Raw genomic sequence first — 18,852 nt, 5'->3', positions numbered from 1 at the left:
TCCACACTCTGCAGTAGGAGCCACTGAACATTTATCAGGAATGTGGAGCAGCGTCTTAACTTCCCCTCCCCACCCTAGGGCATTTATTGCAAAAAGTGCCCCGCTAGTTATCCTGGGTCATTAGCTAACCCAGCACAGGCCAGCATTAAATGTGAAACTTCTTGATCCACATGAAGTGATGTTACGCAGCTTGTCAGGTTATCGTTCAATCACTGAAAACCAACACAAATGAATTCACATTTGATGCAAAAAAAAGTTACCAAAATCAGTAAAATAAGCAAAGCTTCATATAAATTCTTGGACTTTAAAAAAAAGACTTCAACATGAAACCCTGAGTGCCCAGAAAAAAACTTCTTCCCGCTGTTGTAAATTTTAATTCGCCCCGAATAGCACCAACACCATCATTACCTTTTTCTGCGGTCGGTCTCCTCGTCTGGGCTCCTCGTGCGCAGTCACATTTTTCCAAGTGGCAATGAACACATTGTCTGGGTTAAACCTTAGCTCGTTGAAGGCCTTATTTACCATCAGTGCAACACGACGGAGGGTTTGTGGTGATGACTCTTCCCTGTAGTAGACCTTCCCCACTTCATCAGAAGTGTCCAGATCAGCCAGAAATGGCGCAACTGCACCAAACTTTGGTGGAAATGTGTCCACGTATTCCATTTCTTTTGGGGGCTTGCTGATGGCAATGATTCCATTTGTGTTCACCTTGAGTCACACAACAATAAATCATATTTTTTTTTTTAAAAACAGAGGCTCCACTGAACAATCATCCAAGTACGAACCAAACACGTGAGGGTTTTAAGACACTTGAAACAAGAGATCATTCAGCCCCTCCAGCCTGCTCTGCCATTCAAATAGGTTATGACTGATCTGTATCTGAGCTCCATGTTGCTCTTTCACAACGAAAAAGATCAATCTGAGGTCTTGCAATTTTTCACTGACTCCCTAGAGTTTTTCTTGGCAGAGGGTGTGTTGCAGATTTGCACACCCTGATTTTATTCCTCAACAGCCTGGCTAGAAGTAACATCTCACGTCCCCCGCCCCCCCCCCCCCCCCCCCACTTGATTCCCCCATCAGAGGGAAAGAGTTCCAGCTTTCGCACTCCACCAAAATCCTTATAACATTCTAAACATCTCAGTCAGATCATTCCTCACTCAATCTTCCAAAACTGTTGGACTGAAGATTGCAACCAGCTGGACAAATGATAAAACCTATAGAATTATTTTCTCAATTCACCCATAATAGTCACACATTAAAAAAGGTCAGTCATCGGGGTCGGGGACACTGCTGAATTGAGGTTTTTAAACTTTAACCTGATCAAAGTGCAACTGAATCTAAGAGAAATTTTGATTATAAAGACAACCATTTAACTCCACTGGGAAGTGGTAGGAGAAGACGGAGAGCGTTGGAAATAAACAAGTTCCTTGGGCATCGAAAATGGGTCATGAACGAGCTAATATTTCAGATGCAGAACACTCCCTATCCACTCAAGATGTACAGTTCAGTACGAATATGGATGTGTGCGCTTAGACAATAATTTAATCTGACTGTAGCAATGCAATTAAACAAACACAGATTGTACTTGGCTTTAAGTATTGTTGTTTGAAAAATTGGGTCCAAAAACTTAACGGTTGAGAATGAAGTAAAATTAAAATATGCTTATTAATAGATAGTCGAAGCAAATCACTCGACTCTTTCTCTCGCCCTGGAGCCATTGACAGAGAAGATAGTTAAATGTTTACCAGGGGCTTCTCACTGGAATAACACACCCTCCCCTGAAAACAGATTCCAGACATTCCCCACCACCCCTAAACATCATATCCACACTTTGAGGAAACTTTCTTCGTGACAAAAAAAAGTTTCTCTCTTTGGCCAAGTTGCCGGTTACTCACGTAGAGGTTTCTGACAGTGCTGTCGAATAAACGCACAGCCTGGGCCAACCTAACCGATTCCGAGGTGACATCGTCCCCGGCTGCCAGCAGCTGGTCTCCAGCCCCTTCCCCGTGAGGCAGGAGGTCCCGGAGCGCGAGGCCGCTCACAGCCGCCGCCTGCAACAAGAGCGGAGCCAGCAGCAGCCGCCACACCGTCCCCGTCCGCAACATGTCCACAGACTCAACCCCGCTCCGCCCGCGAAATGAAACAAATCCCGCTCCTGAGGCGCCTTCAACTCACAAATCCGCTGTCCGTCACCCCACCCCTGGGCAAACAGCGCCCAATCACCGCCATCTACTCCGCCCAGCGCAGCCTGAAGGACAGCCCCAGTCCCCAACCCAATCCAATCCAGCCCAACCCCAGTGCAGTCCAGTCCCAGCCCAGTCCAACCCAGCACACCCACTGAGCACCAGCCCAGTCCCAGTCCAACCCCAGCCCAACCCTAGTGAGCACCAGCCCAGTCCCAGTCCAACCCCAGCCCAACCCTAGTGAGCACCAGTCCAACCCCAGCCTCGTCCCAATCCAGTCCCCGTGAGCCCCAGTCCAGGTCCAACCCCAAACCAGCCCCAGTCCAGCCACGCACCAGTCCTGTCCCAGTCCAAGCCTAGTACAGCCCAGTCCCAGGCCAACTCCTGCTCAGTCCAACCCAACCCCAGAACAGCCAACTCTGAAGAAGTCAAAATAAAAGCAAGTTACTGCGGATGCTGGAATCTGAAACAAAAACAGAAAGCTGGACTACCTCAGCAAGTCTGATAGCATCTTTTTTTTTTAAATAATTTTAATTAAAGTTTTCACAAAATATCAACAACAAAAATATAAAGTACAAAATGTAAAAGAAGCTCAGTAACAGAAATAATAAATTAACACCCACCCAAACATATAGTAAATATATATACACAGACAAAATCTCCAATAAATAGAAACAAACTGAAATAAAACCCCCCTTCACCCCACCCCCCCCCCCCCCACCCCCGGGTTGTTGCTGCCACTGATCGTTGTCTACCGTTCCGCCAGGGAGTCTAGGAACGATTACCACCGTTTGAAAAACCCCTGTACTGACCCCCTCGAAGCAAATTTCACCCTTTCCAATTTGATAAACCCCGCCATGTCATTGATCCAGGCCTCAACGTTTGGGGGCCTCGCATCCTTCCACTGAAGAAGAATCCTCTGCCGGGCTACCAGGGATGCAAAGGCCAGAATACCGGCCTCTTTCGCCTCCTCCACTCCCGGTTCCTCCGCAACCCTAAATATTGCGAACCCCCAGCCCGGTTTGATCCTGGACCCTACCACCCTCGACACCGTCCTCGTTACGCCCTTCCAAAATTCATCCAGCGCTGGGCATGCCCAGAACATATGGGTGTGGTTTGCTGGGCTCCCTGCGCACCTAACATACCTGTCCTCACTCCCAAAAAACCGACTCATCCTTGTCCCGGTCATGTGCGCCCTATGCAACACCTTAAACTGTATAAGGCTGAGCCTCGCACATGAAGAGGAAGAGTTGACTCTCCCTAGGGCATCTGCCCAAGTCCCCTCCTCGATCACCTCCCCCAGCTCCTCCTCCCACTTACCTTTCAGCTCCTCCACCAAGGCCTCCTCCTCCTGCATCACCTGGTATATTGCCAAAATCTTCCCCTCTCCAACCCACACCCCCGAGAGCACCCTATCCTGTACCGTGCATGGCAGCAACAGTGGGAATCCCACCACCTGCCGCCTAACAAACGACCTTACCTGTAGGTACCTAAAGGCGTTTCCTGGGGCGAGCCCGTACCCCTCCTCCAGCTCACCCAGGCTCGCGAACTTCCCATCCATGGATAGGTCCCCCAACCTCCTTATCCCTGCCCTGTGCCACCCCGCAAACCCTCCATCTATCCTCCCCGGGACAAACCAGTGGTTTCCCCGTATTGGGGTCCACACCGAGGCCCCCAACTCCCCCCTGTGCCGCCTCCACTGCCCCCAGATTTTGAGGGTAGCCGTCACCACCGGACTCGTGGTATACCTCGTTGGAGGGAGCGGCAGCGGCGCCGTTGCCAGCGCCTCCAGACTCGTACCCACACAAGATGCCGCTCCCAGCCTCTTCCATGCCGCCCCCTCCCCCTCCAGCACCCACTTGCGCACCATCTCCCCATTAGCGGCCCAGTAGTATTCACAGAGATTGGGCAGCGCCAGCCCCCCCCCCCCCCCCTCTCTCTCTCTCCCCCCCCCCCCCCCCCATCCCTGCTCCGCTCCAGGAATACTCTTCTCACCCTCGGCGTCCCACCCGCACATACAAACCCCGTCATGCTCCGATTGACCCGTCTAAAAAAGGCCTTCGGGATAAGAATGGGGAGGCACTGGAACAGAAACAAAAACCTCGGGAGCACCGCACCAAGGACAGCGGTAGTGCATCCCACCTCCTGAACTCCTCCTCCGTCTGATAGCATCTGTGAAGAGAGAATGTTTTGAGTCTGGATGACTCTTTGTCAAAGCTGAAGTCATATTTGGCTCTAAATATTGACTCTGTTCCTCTCTCCACAGATTTATTTTTTAATTAATTTTTTCGGGATGTGGGCTACGCTGGCTAAGCCAGCGTCTGTGGCCTATCCCTAATTGCTCTTGAGAAGGTGGTGGTCAGCTGCCTTCTTGAACCACTTCAGTCTATGTGGTGTAGGTACACCCACTGTGCTATTAGAAACGGAGCGACAGTGAAGGAACGGCAGTATATTTCTAAGTCAGGGTGGTGTGTCATTTGGAGGGGAACTTCCAAGTGGTGATATTCCCATGAACTTGCTGCCCTTGTCCTTCTAGATGATAGTGGTCGTGGGTTTGGAAGCTGCTGCCTAAGGAGCCTTGGTGAGTTCCTGCAGTGCATCTTGTACATAGTACAAACAGCTACAACTGTGCGTCGGTGGTGGAGGAAGTGAATGTGGATGGAGTGCCAATCAAGTGAACTGCTTGTTCCCGGATAATGTCTAGCTTCTTGAGTATTGTTGGAGCTGCACTTACCCAGGCAAGTGGGGAGAATTACATCACGCTACTGATTGTGTCTTGTAATAACCTTTTGAAATGAAATGAAATGAAAATCGCTTATTGTCACGAGTAGGCTTCAAATGAAGTTACTGTGAAAAGCCCTTGGTCGCCACATTCCGGCACCTGTTCGGGGAGGCTGATACGGGAATCGAACCGTGCTGTTGGCCTGCTTGGTCTGCTTCCAAAGCCAGCGATTTAGCCCTGTGCTAAACAGCTTTTATTGTCACTAGTAGGTTTACATTAACACTGGACAAGCTTTGGGACGTGAGTTATTCACCACAGGTTCCTAGCCACTGACCTACTGTTGTTACTACAGCATTTATATGGCAAGTCCTGTTCAGTTTCTGGTCAATGGTAACCCTCCGGGTGTTGATTGTGGGGGATTCAGCGATGGTAATGCCATTGCTTGTCAAGATGCGATGATTTGATTCTCTCTTATTGGTTATGATCATTGCCTGGCACTTGTATGGCAGGAATGTTGCTTGTCACTTGTCAGCCCAATCCTGGATATTGTCCAGGTCTTGTTGCATTTGCACATGGACTGCTTCAGTGTCTGAGGAGTCACGAATGGTGATGAACATTGTGCAGTCATCACCAAACATCACCACATCTGACCTTATTTGGAAGGAAGATCATTGATGAAACAGCTAAAGATGGTTGGGCCTAGGATACTATCCCGAGGAACTCCTGCAGTGATATCCCGGGATTGAGATGACTGACCTCCAAAAACCACAATCTGGAATTAAAAGTCTAATGACGACCATGAAACCATTGCTGATTGTTGTAAAAACCCATCTGGTTCACTGATGTCCTTCAGGGAAGGAAATCTGTTGTCCTTACCCAGTCTAGCTTACACATAGCTCCAGACAGCAATGTGGTTGACTCTTAAATGCCCTCTGAAATGGCCCAGCAAGCCAATCAGATTACATGCAATTGAAATGAAATGAAAATCACTTATTGTCACAAGTAGGCTCCAAATGAAGTTACTGTGGAAAAACCCCTAGTTGCCACATTCGCCGCCTGTTCGGGGAGGCTGGTACGGGAATTGAACCATGCTGCTGGCCTGGTCTGCTTCCAAAGCCAGCGATTTAGCCCTGTGCTAAACCAGACCCAGAGGTCTGGATTGGACCTCAACAATACTTAAGGATGGACAGTAAATGCTGGCCCAGCCAGTGGCACATAGAACATAGAACAATACAGCACAGAACAGGCCCTTCGGCCCTCGATGTGCTGAGCCATGATCACCCTACTCAAACCCACGTATCCACCCCATACCCGTAACCCAACAACCCCCCCTCTGAACAAATAAAAACAAGTCACCAGCCGCATCGGCCAAGCCTCATGCCAGCGCAAATTAGTACCGACCTCCACAAACGGAGACCAGAAGGGAAGGTCACACAGGGGGAGGGCTAAGAGGCCGTTAGCACCCTGGGTGGTCGGGGACAGGGCAAGGCAGTGCTTTGGCAGTGCCCAGGCACTTGAGCAGTGCCAACCTGACACCCTGGCAGTGATAACCTGGCATTGCAGGGGTGCCTGGTTGGCTCTGTCAGGGTGCCAGTGGCAGTGCCCGGGTGCCAGGTTGGCACTGCCAAGTAGTGAGGCCTGAGCTCGCCATGTCCATGCAAGGGGGGGGGTGGTACGAAGAGGGTCAAGGGGAGTTATGAAGGGTGGGGCAGATCCACAAATGGAACCTGACCAGTCTGGTGGAGGAAGTAAAAAAGGACCTACAGAGATGGGACAGACTGCTCTCCCTAGCGAGGAGGGTGCAGTCAATCAAGATGAATGTGCTGCCCAGGTTCCTCTTCCTGTTCAGATCCATAGCAATCTACATCCCCAAGGCCTTCTTCAATACAGTTGACAAATTCATCATGGCATTTGTCTTGGAGGGAACTGCAAGGACCTGCATGGGCAACTGTTAGAAAGGGCACACTCCCCGTTGGATGAAACGCGGGAGAAATGGAACCAAGAACTAGGGATAGAAATAGGGTGAGGACTCTGGAGCGAAGAATTGAACAGGGCAAACTCCACCCCCTCATGCACAAGGCTCAGCCTCATGCAACTGAAGTTGGTGCACAGAGCACACCTGACCAGAACCCGAATGAGCAGGTTCTTCTCGGAGGTAGAGGACAAATGTGAACGGTGCCAGGGAGGACCAGCATCTACGCCCACATGTTCTGGGCATGTCCCAGACTTGCTGTGTACTGGACAGCCTTCTTTGAAGCAGTGTCCAAGGCTGTGGGAGAGAGGGTGGAGCCAAGCCCAAAAGTGGCAGTCTTCGGGGTATCAGACCAGCCAGAAATATTCATGGATAGGGGGGGCAATGCCCTTGCCTTTGCCTCCCTAATCTCCCACCGAAGAATCCTGCTTGGCTGGTGATCAGCAGCACCACCCACAGCTGCAGACTAGCTGGCAGACCTGTCGTAATTTGTCTACCGGGAGAAAATCGAATTCACAATCCGGGGGTTGGAAGAGGGTTTCCACAAGACGTGGAAGTCATTTACCAACCTGTCCCAGGACCTTTTTGAAGCCAACTGCTTAGAGAGTGAGGGGGGAGGGGCACAAGGAGGCTTCATAGAGGCGCCACAGAAGTGCCAAGGAATAAGGAGAGGGAAAAAAAGGTAGGACAGTGATGTACCATCAATTCGACTCAAGACACATTTAGGATCCGAACCGTGGCTTTAATCAGCTAGTTGTTAGCCCGGTGGTCGACTACAGAGAATGACCGACCGCCGGGAACTCTGGGTACTTATACCCCTCTCGACCAATTGGAGAGCAGTCACATGACTAGTCCCAACTAATCGGACGAGAGGCACATGACCAGCCAGAGCCAATGGGAAGCCAGTGCTCTGCACCAATGGCAGTGCTCATATCCATACCACCACAGACAGAAAACACCGGGGCAGTCGATAGGGGGCTGAGAACAGTGTTGCAGAGGAAGGACCCGACGGCAGGGTCAAAAGGTCCCAGGTCAGAACGGGTCAAGCACAGGCCGAATTAACCCAGTGCGAGAAGGGGCTCCACCGCACTCCAATTATCACCACATGAGCCCTATTTCCATACAATTAATGGGAGTGACCTCATATCCAAACTCCCGTCATTCAGCGGCCTCCCCAGCAAGGGGTCACACTGGCGCCGATTAGTACTCCGTTTGAAAAATGTGTACCTGGCGGAAGGGCTTCTGTGGGGAGCCGAGGAAGTGAGTAGCCATCTTTGCTCAGAGGCAAAGAGCCCGGGGGCTTGCTGCCCCTGTTCTCGGCGGGGGATGGGGGGATCTCGGCTGGGAGGGGGGTTAGGCATTCTCCGGAGGGGTGGCCTGCCATGGGAAGGGAGGGAGGTGCTGGGAAGGCAACCGCATGCGGCACCAGCACACCAATCCCTGGATCCTGTGTACCCATTCCAGGGGTTACTCTAGCCCCGGCCCATCTGCCCTGCCCACCATGCATAACCTCCACTGACTACCGAGGCCTCTGGCCCTGGGGCTGAAGGCTATTGCTAATAGGGAATTGGCAATCGTGGTTAAGTGAGCACTTCATACGACCTGAGTGGATCTCCATGGGAGGGCCATGTAGCGTGTGGCTGTCATTTCCTCGCATCCCAATCAGACCGTGATGCCTGGACACTGTGCTTGAGCCACTGTGCCACACATGTAACAGGGGATGGGACACCGTTCCAGGGACATGTTCACGCCTTGAGGGTGGGTGAGTGTTAAGGGGTGGGGGGAGATGCCTGGAGAGATGGGCCAAGGGTTCGGAGGTCAGGCCACATAGCGGAAGAAAGTGGCAGAGGCATCCTACTGTTTGTGCTCAAGGGTATTTAATGTGTCACAGGTGTCCAACAATTCCCCACGTCCGATAGTGCTGCTCCACTCTCCTCACCACACCCTCCCCCCCTCCCCACCCCTCATCCTCCTCACCCCCCTACCTAACCCACCACCCTCTCCCGGTACCCTCAATGACCCTCGATGTGCTTGGCCCTCCCAGCTCTACCGCTACGTCTAGGTGTCTCCCCCCAGAATGCACATCTGAGGTGGAGGCAGCCAGCTGCTTACCATGTCCCGTGGCCTTCGATGCCCCTGACGGGCGTCCTCTGGGGGCGCTGGGGCTGGAGGGCCCCGGCTCACCTGTAGACGGCACATGCACAGCCGTGCCGCCCTGTCCCGTGTGCTGACTGTGAGACGCGGCCTCAGCAGACGGGTTGAACTTGGGGAAGCTGGTGTCCATCATTCATGGGACAGGCCCGTGTTGGTACCCAGCGCCCTCTCCATGGGGTCAGTTCCTTTAGAGCCCTGGGGTTCGCCTCGAGCTGAAGGGGCAGCTGGTTCAACCCCCGGCTGCCCCTGCATCATCTGGCTCTGCCAGTCCTGGTGTCTGCACCAAGGTGCCGACGCCCTCAGCGATGCTCCTCAGTAACTGGGACATGCTCCGCAGCTCCTCGGCCATTCCCATCTGAGAGCGGGACATGTCCCGCAGAACCTCATCAAGGTCAGCCTGGTACTGGGTCACATCCCCCAGCGAGTTAGACATTCTGCTGAGACCCTCAGCCATGGCCGTCACCGACTGCGCGATGCCTTGGACACCTTCACTAATGGTGCTGGCATCGTGCACCAGGCTCTCCGCTGCGGTTGCCACCCTCGCAGTGTTGGCCTCGGTGCCAAGTGTTACCGGCGACATCTCCTGTGCTCTAGCACTGCTGCCTACGGTGCTGAGGTCCCAGATTCGATCCCGGCCCTGGGTCACTGTCCACGTGGAGTTTGCACATTCTCCCCTTGTCTGTGTGGCTCTCACCCCCACAATCCCAAAAATGTGCAGGTTAGGTGGATTGGCCATGCTAAATTGCCCTTTAATTGGAGAAAAAATAATTGGATAATCTAAAATGTATTTTTTTTAAAACATCTCCTGCACTCATAGCCTCTGTCACTCCTCCAATCGGCTATGGACCTGCTGCAGTGTCGCTAACATCTCCCTCTCAATGTCCTGATCGCACCCATCAGCTCCGGGTAACCCTGTACCAGAGGCTCAGCATCAGCCTGGGACCCAGCTGGGTCCTGAGATCCAGCAGACCTCCAACCACTGTCTCACCTGGAGGTTCCTGCCGCCACCTGGTGTACACCAGCAGCTGTGTGGTGCTCACCAGATTGTGCACCAGAAGCCTGACCAAGGTGTTCCCACCGAGGTGTGTGTTTCTGCACTGGCGGAGGGTGGGGATGACAGCTGTCTATGCCGCGACTACGGAACATCCTCTGAGATCTCCTCCAAGGTGTTCTCCTCGGAGTCAGGAGAGAGGGCCGCCCGGGATGGGCCAGCATCGTGGTGGACTTGGAGGACGCGCAGGAGAATGGACATGTGGTCAGTGGGAGGGATGGGTCAGTCAGTAAGGCAATAACAACTCACGTTTGACAGGTCCTCGAGTGGGACCCGGTGGATCCTCACCTCTACGGCTTCCGCCAATCTCTGCGTTAGTGACTGCCTTGCCCTTGGCCACCCGGGTCACCTCCAGGACCCATTCTTTGAAGGTGGTGAGAATTTGTATGTCCAGCACCCCTCTGCCAGTCTGGGCCCTCTCTGGGCGGTTGTGGGAGATCTTTTCCTGCTAAGAAACAGAGAGGGCATCGTTAGCCACACGGTTCACAGTGGTGGGAGGGAGGTTATGAAGGAAGGACTGGGGTGTGAAGGGGGTGAAGGGAGGATTGGGGGCCGCATGGAGGGTTAGGGGTTGAATGCTTGGGTAGGGGCAGAAAGGTCTCAGGGTGGGGAGGTATTGGTGACGCCTCATCCATGATGCCCAGTGTAGGTCGTTGAACTGCTTGCGACACTGGAGGCCAGACCTCCTGGTCACACTCCCCGAGCTCACGGCCGCCACCACCTCATCCCAGGCAGCACTGGCTGCCCTGTGGCTCACCCTCTGGGACCCTCAGGGGAATAGGAGATTCCTCCAGGCCGCCATTACATCGTGTAGCATCCCCAGGTCTGCATCGCTGAACCTTGAGGCCAGCTGTGAGCTGACTGGGGTCGGCAGTGCAAGTAACGTTGAAGTGCTGCTCGACCTTGTTTGGGGGGGGGGGGGGGGGGGGGGGGGGGTGGCGAGCGCGGTCCCGGTAAATCAGCTGGCGAGCCTTCATTTGCGGCGAGAAGCCCGTGGGCCTCGTTAAGTGGACCAGTTAACGTTGAATAGTGTTCCCAGCCTCACCGGAAACACTATTCCACACTTGGAAATCTTTCCAGAAAACCGCACCTTTAGTCATTTTTTGGGGAGAATTGCAGTCCTAGAATTTAATGTTGGTATCTGTAACTACTTAATTGTTGTAATGCAATCAAATTTGCTCAGTGTTTATGGATAGAAATCTTTCATCCTTAACTGATCTTTGCGACTCCAGACACATGGGCATCATCAACTTCTCAAGGATAATTAGGGATGGACATTAAATGTCAGTGATCCCAGATTCCAAGAATAAAATTTTTTTTAAAAGGGCAGAAGCATCTTGTTGGATTCAGTCTCAACTGTAGGTATGCAATAAAAATAACCCTGATCGTTCATTGACGCTTCACTACATATTGGAATAAAAGGAAGTTGAGTGAATGTAGTGGTAATCTGCTTCAGATGCCATGTTTTGCAACATTGGCAGTCATATCTCTCTAACCTTTATGATCTGAGATAACAGCCAACATCTTGGTGTGTTTTTTTTCAAATCTCTGCTGCTTAATCTGTTGGTGTATTTCTTCTTATGTCTTCCCCTTGCTCTGCAACCCTCAATTTTACCAGTCACTACCAGATGTCCTAATTTCTCTCTATAAGCCCAAAACATTGTAGTTATCTCTTGGTGAACATCTGCAAAAGTTCTTTTTTGTGTGCCTCTGTTCCTCGAAACTTTCTCATTAGTTGTGTGTTGTCCAAATAGTCATCATCATATGTCTCAGAAACCACATCTCTGTTACCTTTAATTTACCTCCCATTGTCTTCCTTATTTCCCAACTTTAGCATCCACATAGTAACGCTGACAAAATGTAGCATTCTCGTAATCCCATTCTCCTTTCCATAGAGACATTCCGAATTCTAGAGAGATGCAATATTTTTGTGAAGGTTAGTTCCTTCCTGATGTCTTCATCACTTTGTAGTTTTTTGTTTTTTTTTTATAAATTTACAGTACCCAATTCATTTCTTTCAATTAAGGGGCAATTTAGCGTGGCCAATCCACCTCGCCTGCACATCTTTGGGTTGTGGGGGTGAAACCCACGCAAACGTGGGGAGAATGTGCAAACTCCACACGGACAGTGACCCAGAGTCAGGATCGAACCTGCGACCTCGGCGCCGTGAGACTGCAGTGGTACCCACTGCACCACTGTGCTGCCCCTCTCACTTTGTATTTTGATGATAATTCATATCTGCTCCTGTTTGTTAACCTGTTTTATAGAACACAACCTTGTCACACTCTTTTTATAGCTATCTGCTGTATTCATTGTTTATTTTGACTATTGCTGTCTCATCCCAATATACGTTCTGAAGCAGTCTTAAATCTTTCCCTTCTAGGGGCAACACAGTAGCACAGTGGTTAGCACAGTTGTTTCACAGCTCCAGGCTCCCAGGTTCAATTCCCGGCTTGGGCCACCATCTGTGTGGAGTTTGCATGTTCTCCCCGTGTCTGTGTGGGTTTGCTCCAGGTGCTCCGGTTTCCTCCCACAGATAAAGATGTGTAGGTTAGGTGGACTGACCATGATAAATTGTCATTAGTGTCCAAAAAGGTTAGGTGGGGTTACTGAGTTATGGGGATGGGGTGGGCCTAGATAGGGTGCTCTTTCCAAGGGCCGGTGCAGACTCGATGGGCCGAATGGCCTCCTTATGCACTGCAAATTCTATGACCAAGTGCTTTCACTCAGTCAAATATCTTGCTTGAATCTATAAAACTCATTTTTGAATTTCTATTGCTCTCTCCATTATAGCTCTTAGTGTTGCATTTCTTATTCCGTTTCCTTCAAAGCACCCATGTTGTTCTTCTGATATATCTTGTGTAAATCTGCTTCATGCTGTCATTATGATGGTGACATTGTGGAATAAATAAATTGCACTAGACCAGGTCCAACATCGCTGGTTGGGCCAGCATTTATTGCCCATTCCTAATTACCCTGAGTGGTTTGCTTACCCATTTCAGGGGGCATTTAAGAGTCAACCATATTGCCGTGGACCTGGAATCACATGTAGATCAGACCAGGTAAAGGTGGCAGATTTCCTTCCTTAAAGGTCATTAGCGAACCAGATGGGATTTTATGACAATGGTTTCATGGTCACCATGAGACTTTTAATTCCTTGATTTCTTTTTAATTGAATTCAAATTCCACCATCTGCTGTGGTGCGATACAAACCTAGGTCCCCAGAGCATTGCCCTGGGTCTCTGGGTTATCAGTCCAGTGACAATATCCCTACGTCACTGCTTTCCCCAGTTGATAAGGCCTCACCATATTTAACTCCACTTTGCATTACATAAACTTATTGTTCACAGCCAGTTACATCCTAGAATTCATACAATTTATTTTCATATGAAGATAGAGTTTGTTGATTTTGAATGCCTCAGATATACCAGCACAGACTAAACATTGACCAGTTTATATGGCAACAACAGAAAGTGAAATAGAAGCTTTGATGAAGTATTCCTGAATAGTTATAAAGTTGAGTCTAAGTGACTGCTCATATCAGGTAGATCAATGGTGCCACAGTAGAATAGGTTGCATTAAATCACAAAAACAAAACAGAATTAGAGATAATTAAAACAACAGGCATAATCATACAATAACAATGGATATCAGTTTGTTCTGTCCCAGGAATTGAGGATAACAGGTCAAACCTCAGTACAGTTGGATGGCTGATAGAAAACCCAAAGATAAACTTTGGTACTGCCCCTCCTATTTGGCTATGCACCGTGGCTACAGTGTACACCAGTGATGGGCAACCTAGAATAGTGAGTGGGCCACATGAGTCGCCCTCCTTCATCTCAGTGAGCTGCAAGATTGAAGTCAGGCTTGTTCACTAATTATGATCCCATGTATAAGATTAAATTAGAGCCATTGGCGATGGCTCTCAGGGGGTCGGCAGATTGGCGGGGATTATGAGCAGACAGAGGGAGCATCAGGTGTCGATCTAAGCCGTTGACCTCTTGCTGAATGTTTCAGATCCGTTGGAGAGTATGGGAAGGATTATGGGCCTGCTGGGGAGGTTTGGAGGGTTCTTGGGGTACAAACTGGGGAAAAGCGAGGTATTCCCGGTGAATGAGCTGACACAGCGGGCTAATTTAGGTGGATGCCATTTACGGTAGCGAGGTATAGGGTTAGGTATTTGGTTTTTTGGTGTGTCGGTGGTGGGAAGGAGGAGGAATAGAGTGGGTGAGGATGGAGGAGGAATCTTTTTAGGGGTCCAATTTGAGGGCTATGGTGACGGCAGCGTTGCCAATGGCTCCGAGTAGGAATTCAAGGAGCCCGGTGGTGCAGTCCACGGTGAAGATACGGAAACAGTTGTGGAGGCATTTTAGGTTGGAAGGGATAACAGTGCTGGGTTGCCGGGATACATCCTGCTGGAGCGACTGCTACTTCCAGATGTGGAAGGGGAGTGAAGAATTGAGGATATATACAAGTGGCTGGGGGAGCAGAGAGGCGAGCGGGTGGCGAAGATCAAGGAGAAATGGGGAGCAGAGTTGGGAGGGGAGATCAATAGGGGAGTATGGAGTGAGGCACAACGTAGGGTAAATGGAACCTCCTCTTGTGCAAGGATGAGCCTGATACAGTTTAAGTTGGTGCACGGGGTGCATATGACTTGGGCGAGAATGAGTGGGTTCTTTCAGGGGGTAGCAGATGAGTGTGAGAGGTGTGAATCACAGAGGTGTGAATCACATGCACATGTTTTGGGGTTGTGAAAAATTGGGAAGGTTCTGAGCGGGAGTGTTCACGGTCTTAGCCGGGATAGTGGTGGAGGAGGTGGACCCAGGACCCTTTGGTGGTGATATTTGGGGTCTCAGAGAAGCCGGAGCTCATGGAAAGGAGGAAGGCCGATGTCTCGGCCTTCGCCTCTCTGATTGCACGGCGACAAATTTTGCCGGAGTGGCGATCGGCATCGCCACCGGGGGTAGCAGCATGGTTGGGTGACCTGTACGACTTCCTGTGGTTAGACAAGATAAAGTATGAGTTAAGGGGCACAGCGGGGGAGTTTGAGAAAAGGTGGGGGATGTTTGTGACCGTGTTTGAGGAGCTGTACATCGCAGGGGAGGGGGGTGAAAAAGGGGAAAAATATGTACAGAATTTATAGTTGATTGCTGGGAAGTATGTTTCCCGGGGTGTTTATTTCCTGTAACCTGTTTTGATACATGTTTGTAATAAAATACATTTTTAAAAAATGAACAGGATTAAATAAATACATTTAATACAAGCTGAATATTTCATAACAAGTTAAAGAAAATGCTTAAATATTCATATATGAATAGAACTATAATCAACTTCAAATGGTAAAAATAAATATTTACACTTTGGACATAGAGGGAGCTTACGACCCTCACAGATAATGTTGTGTGCAATCAGAATGCATCTCACTTCACTTTCCTATGCTATCACTTCAGTTCTACCTGTAGAAAAAAAACGATGCAGATGGAAATAAGTGAATGTGGCAACCCTGTGTTGTGGGCAATGGTCAACAAAATGTCTTGTGGGCCGCACTCAGAACCACGATGGGCCGCATGTGACCCCCCAGGCCACAAGTTGCAGGTCACTGTTGTACGCCATCTATAAATTGCACTGCAGCAACTTGCTCCCTGAACTTCATGAACCCCGTGAACCCCACCACATAAAGAACAGCAGCTGTAGGTGTACCGACAGTTCCAGGCGACAGTTCACCACCACCTTGTCAAGGGCAATTAGGGATGGGCGATAACTGCTGGCTTAGCCAGCTACGCCCATACCCTTGAATGAAAATTTTTTAAATGCTCCCCTCCCAGTCACACACTAGCCTGTATTGTAATTATAACAGAATTGTGGGAATACCTTCAACACTCAGACTGGGGCCATTAAAAAAGTGGCTCACCATGACTTTCCCAAAGGTAATTGGAGATGGGCACTGTTCGTAGGCCTTGCTACTAATGCCCACATTCAGAGAAAAAATTAAAAATTAAATAATGAATGATTTTAAAAATATAATTAATTTACCTCATTTATTTCCGATTCAGTGCCTTTTTTTCACTCCAGTGGGTACTCAGCATTTGGCTTGCATTTGAAATCTATGCTGCACTAATGGATTGAGAGGGTGAACTGTACAAACCAGGGGAGTGGTTTCAGGACTAGCCATTGTTTCGGACTAGCCTGGGTTATCAATCCTGGGGTGCCTCTGTCGTAAAATTCTGGAAAGAGCTGATAAGGGCTGAAGTGTTGGCTAGTGTACACTTGAGAGACGAACAGACACTTCCAACACTGATGAATGTTTAACTCAATTTTATTAACTACTTCTAACTAACTAACACACGATGACTGTGGGTCTAAATGATGCTAACTTAAACTAGAGACCTAAGCCTTGTCCGAACCAGTTGATTCTCTCAGCACGTGTTGTAAGTCTGTGCTGGGCTGGATGAGTTCTTGTTACACTGAGAGGCAGCACCCAGAATGAGCGGGAACCGTGGTGCCCTCTGCCTTTATAGTGTGTGTATTGTAACTGGTGATTGGCTGCGGTGTTTGTGCATGTTGATTGGTCCCAGTGTGTCCATCAGTGTGTGTCTGCACCATGATATACTGGTGTATATTATGACAAGGGCAGTGCATTTGCTGCTATGTATATGGAGTTTCGAGACTTCCGGTGACAGACATGGAGTGAGCGGTTGCACATTTGGTGGCTCCCGCTCAAGCTGGTATTTTTTTGGTCTTCTCCCCACCCGGAAGGTGAAGTTTCGATGGCAAGAGATGCAGGAGTGCCTGCAGAAGATGTTACTCCCTCTGGTGTGGCTGGTGGATGGATCCACAAAACTAGGAGTGGGGCAAGAAGGAAAGAGCTATTGGAACAGGAGAGTCTTCGTGGTGCGCCACAGGTTAGGATGGCGGAGGGAAAGGCGGTTGTTCTGTCCACCCAGTGGTCCACGGAGCAGCTAGTGGTTTCTGAACACAAAGTTCAGCTAGCAGAGGATGGAGGCCCTGGAAGACCTGGCCAAAGTTGTGGAACCGATGAAATCAGAGATCGAGAGAGAATGAGCAGAGGCTAGAGTCCCAGGGCCGGGTGATCCAGAAAGTGGAGGAGGCGGTGGGGGAGCACGAGGAGCAGTTGGCCTCATTGGTGACTGAGTGGGAGTGATGCGGGAGAACTAAAAGAGGCTGAAGGAGAAGGTGGAAGATCTGAAGAATCGCTCCAGAAGACGAAATTTGTGGATCGTGGGGATGCCCGAAGACATCGAAGGTGTGGAGGTATGCAGGTACGTGGTCAAAATGTTGGAGACGTTGATGGGGGAGTGGGCCTTTGACTGTCCCCTGGAGATCTACCAAGCGCACAGGAGGCTGATGAGGAGGCCGCAAGCGGGTGAGCCGACAAGGGCGATGGTGGTGCGGTTGCACCGCTTTCTGGATAAGGAGAAGATCCTCAGATGGGCGAGGCGGATGAGGAAGTTCACCTGAGAAGGGAACGAGCTGCGAGTGTACCAGAACTTGGGAGCAGAGCTGGCGAGGAGGAGGTCCGGATTTATTCAGGCCAAGGCTGACCTCTTTAAGAAGGGAGTGAAGTTTGGAGTGCTGTACCCAGCCCGCCTCTGGGTGACTTTCCAGAAGTGTGAGTACTATTTTGGCAGGCCAGAAGAGGTATTGGAGTTCATGAGGGACAATGGACTGGCAGGAGAGTGAGGACATTGAACGTTGGAGGAGTTTGTGCAGGTGTTTGTTTGTTTGTTCTCTGAAAATGTTTCTCTTTGAAGTGTTTCCTCTGTTTTGATAGTGGGGCTTTGGGAGGGCAGGCTGGTCATAGGTGAGTGTACCTTTTGCTGCTTGTAAGGGGAGTATGGGATGGGGGAGGGGAATTGGGGGAGTTGGGAGGTTGGAGCTTTGGGCGGGGGTCACGATGCTAGCTGGGCGGGCTAGTTAACGGGGGTGCAGTGGGGTGTTATCAGGAGTTAGGCACAGGAGGGGGTTGATATTTTGTTTAAGGGGGGAGGGTGTGGTTGATGTGGCGCAGTTGGAAAAGGATCGATGACAGTGGACATCCGAGGGTGGGCAGGGAGGGTCGCGTGACACGGGCCAGGGGCTGGCCCAAAAAGGGGTATGGCTGATCGGCAGGGAAGAGGGTGCGGGGAGCCCCCAGACCAGGCTGCTCATGTGGAACGTGAGGGGACTGAAATGGGCCGGTCAAACGGTCACATGTGTTTGAAAGAAAACGGTCACATGTGTTCGTGCACCTGAGAAGTCTGAAGGGGGATGTGGCCTTTTTGCAGTAGACGCACCTGAAGATAGGGGACCAGACAAGGTTGAGGAAAGGGGCTCCCCTTTCCTCCCCTAGGGGCTGGTTTAGCTCACTGGGCTAAATCGCTGGCTTTTAAAGCAGACCAAGCAGGCCAGCAGCACGGTTCGATTCCCGTACCAGCCTCCCCGGACAGGTGCCGGAATGTGGCGACTAGGGGCTTTTCACAGTAACTTCATTGAAGCCTACTCGTGACAATAAGCGATTTTCATTTTCATTTTCAAGGGTGGATGGGGCAGGTGTTCCACTCGGGACTGAATATGAAGACGAGGGGGGTGGCAGTGCGGGTGAATAAGCGGGTGGCGTTTGAGGTGGGGAACATTGTGGCAGACGCGGGGGGCGGGGGGTTCATGATTGTGAGTGGGAAGCTGGAAGGGAAGCCAGTGGCCCTTTTAAACATTACACCCCAAACTGAGACGATGTACATTTATATGAGGCGGGTGCTGAGGAAGATTCCTG

The 18,852-nt window shown here is 50.5% G+C and overlaps 1 protein-coding gene across 1 annotated transcript in view; it reads right to left on the bottom strand.

The window, feature by feature from the left end:
• nid1a (nidogen 1a) overlaps positions 1 to 18,852 on the bottom strand; it is a 169,720-nt gene that overhangs the window by 138,712 nt on the left and 12,156 nt on the right. The window contains 2 exon segments of the mRNA XM_038801064.1: positions 409 to 708; positions 1,896 to 2,170. Coding sequence (XP_038656992.1) covers positions 409 to 708; positions 1,896 to 2,170 — 575 coding nt within the window.

This window comes from Scyliorhinus canicula, chromosome 6 (assembly GCF_902713615.1).
Source record: "Scyliorhinus canicula chromosome 6, sScyCan1.1, whole genome shotgun sequence".
In the NCBI taxonomy this organism is placed as follows: Eukaryota; Metazoa; Chordata; class Chondrichthyes; order Carcharhiniformes; family Scyliorhinidae; genus Scyliorhinus; species Scyliorhinus canicula.
The sequence above is the reverse complement of the archived record's forward strand: the minus strand, read 5'-3'. Positions and strand labels throughout refer to the sequence as shown.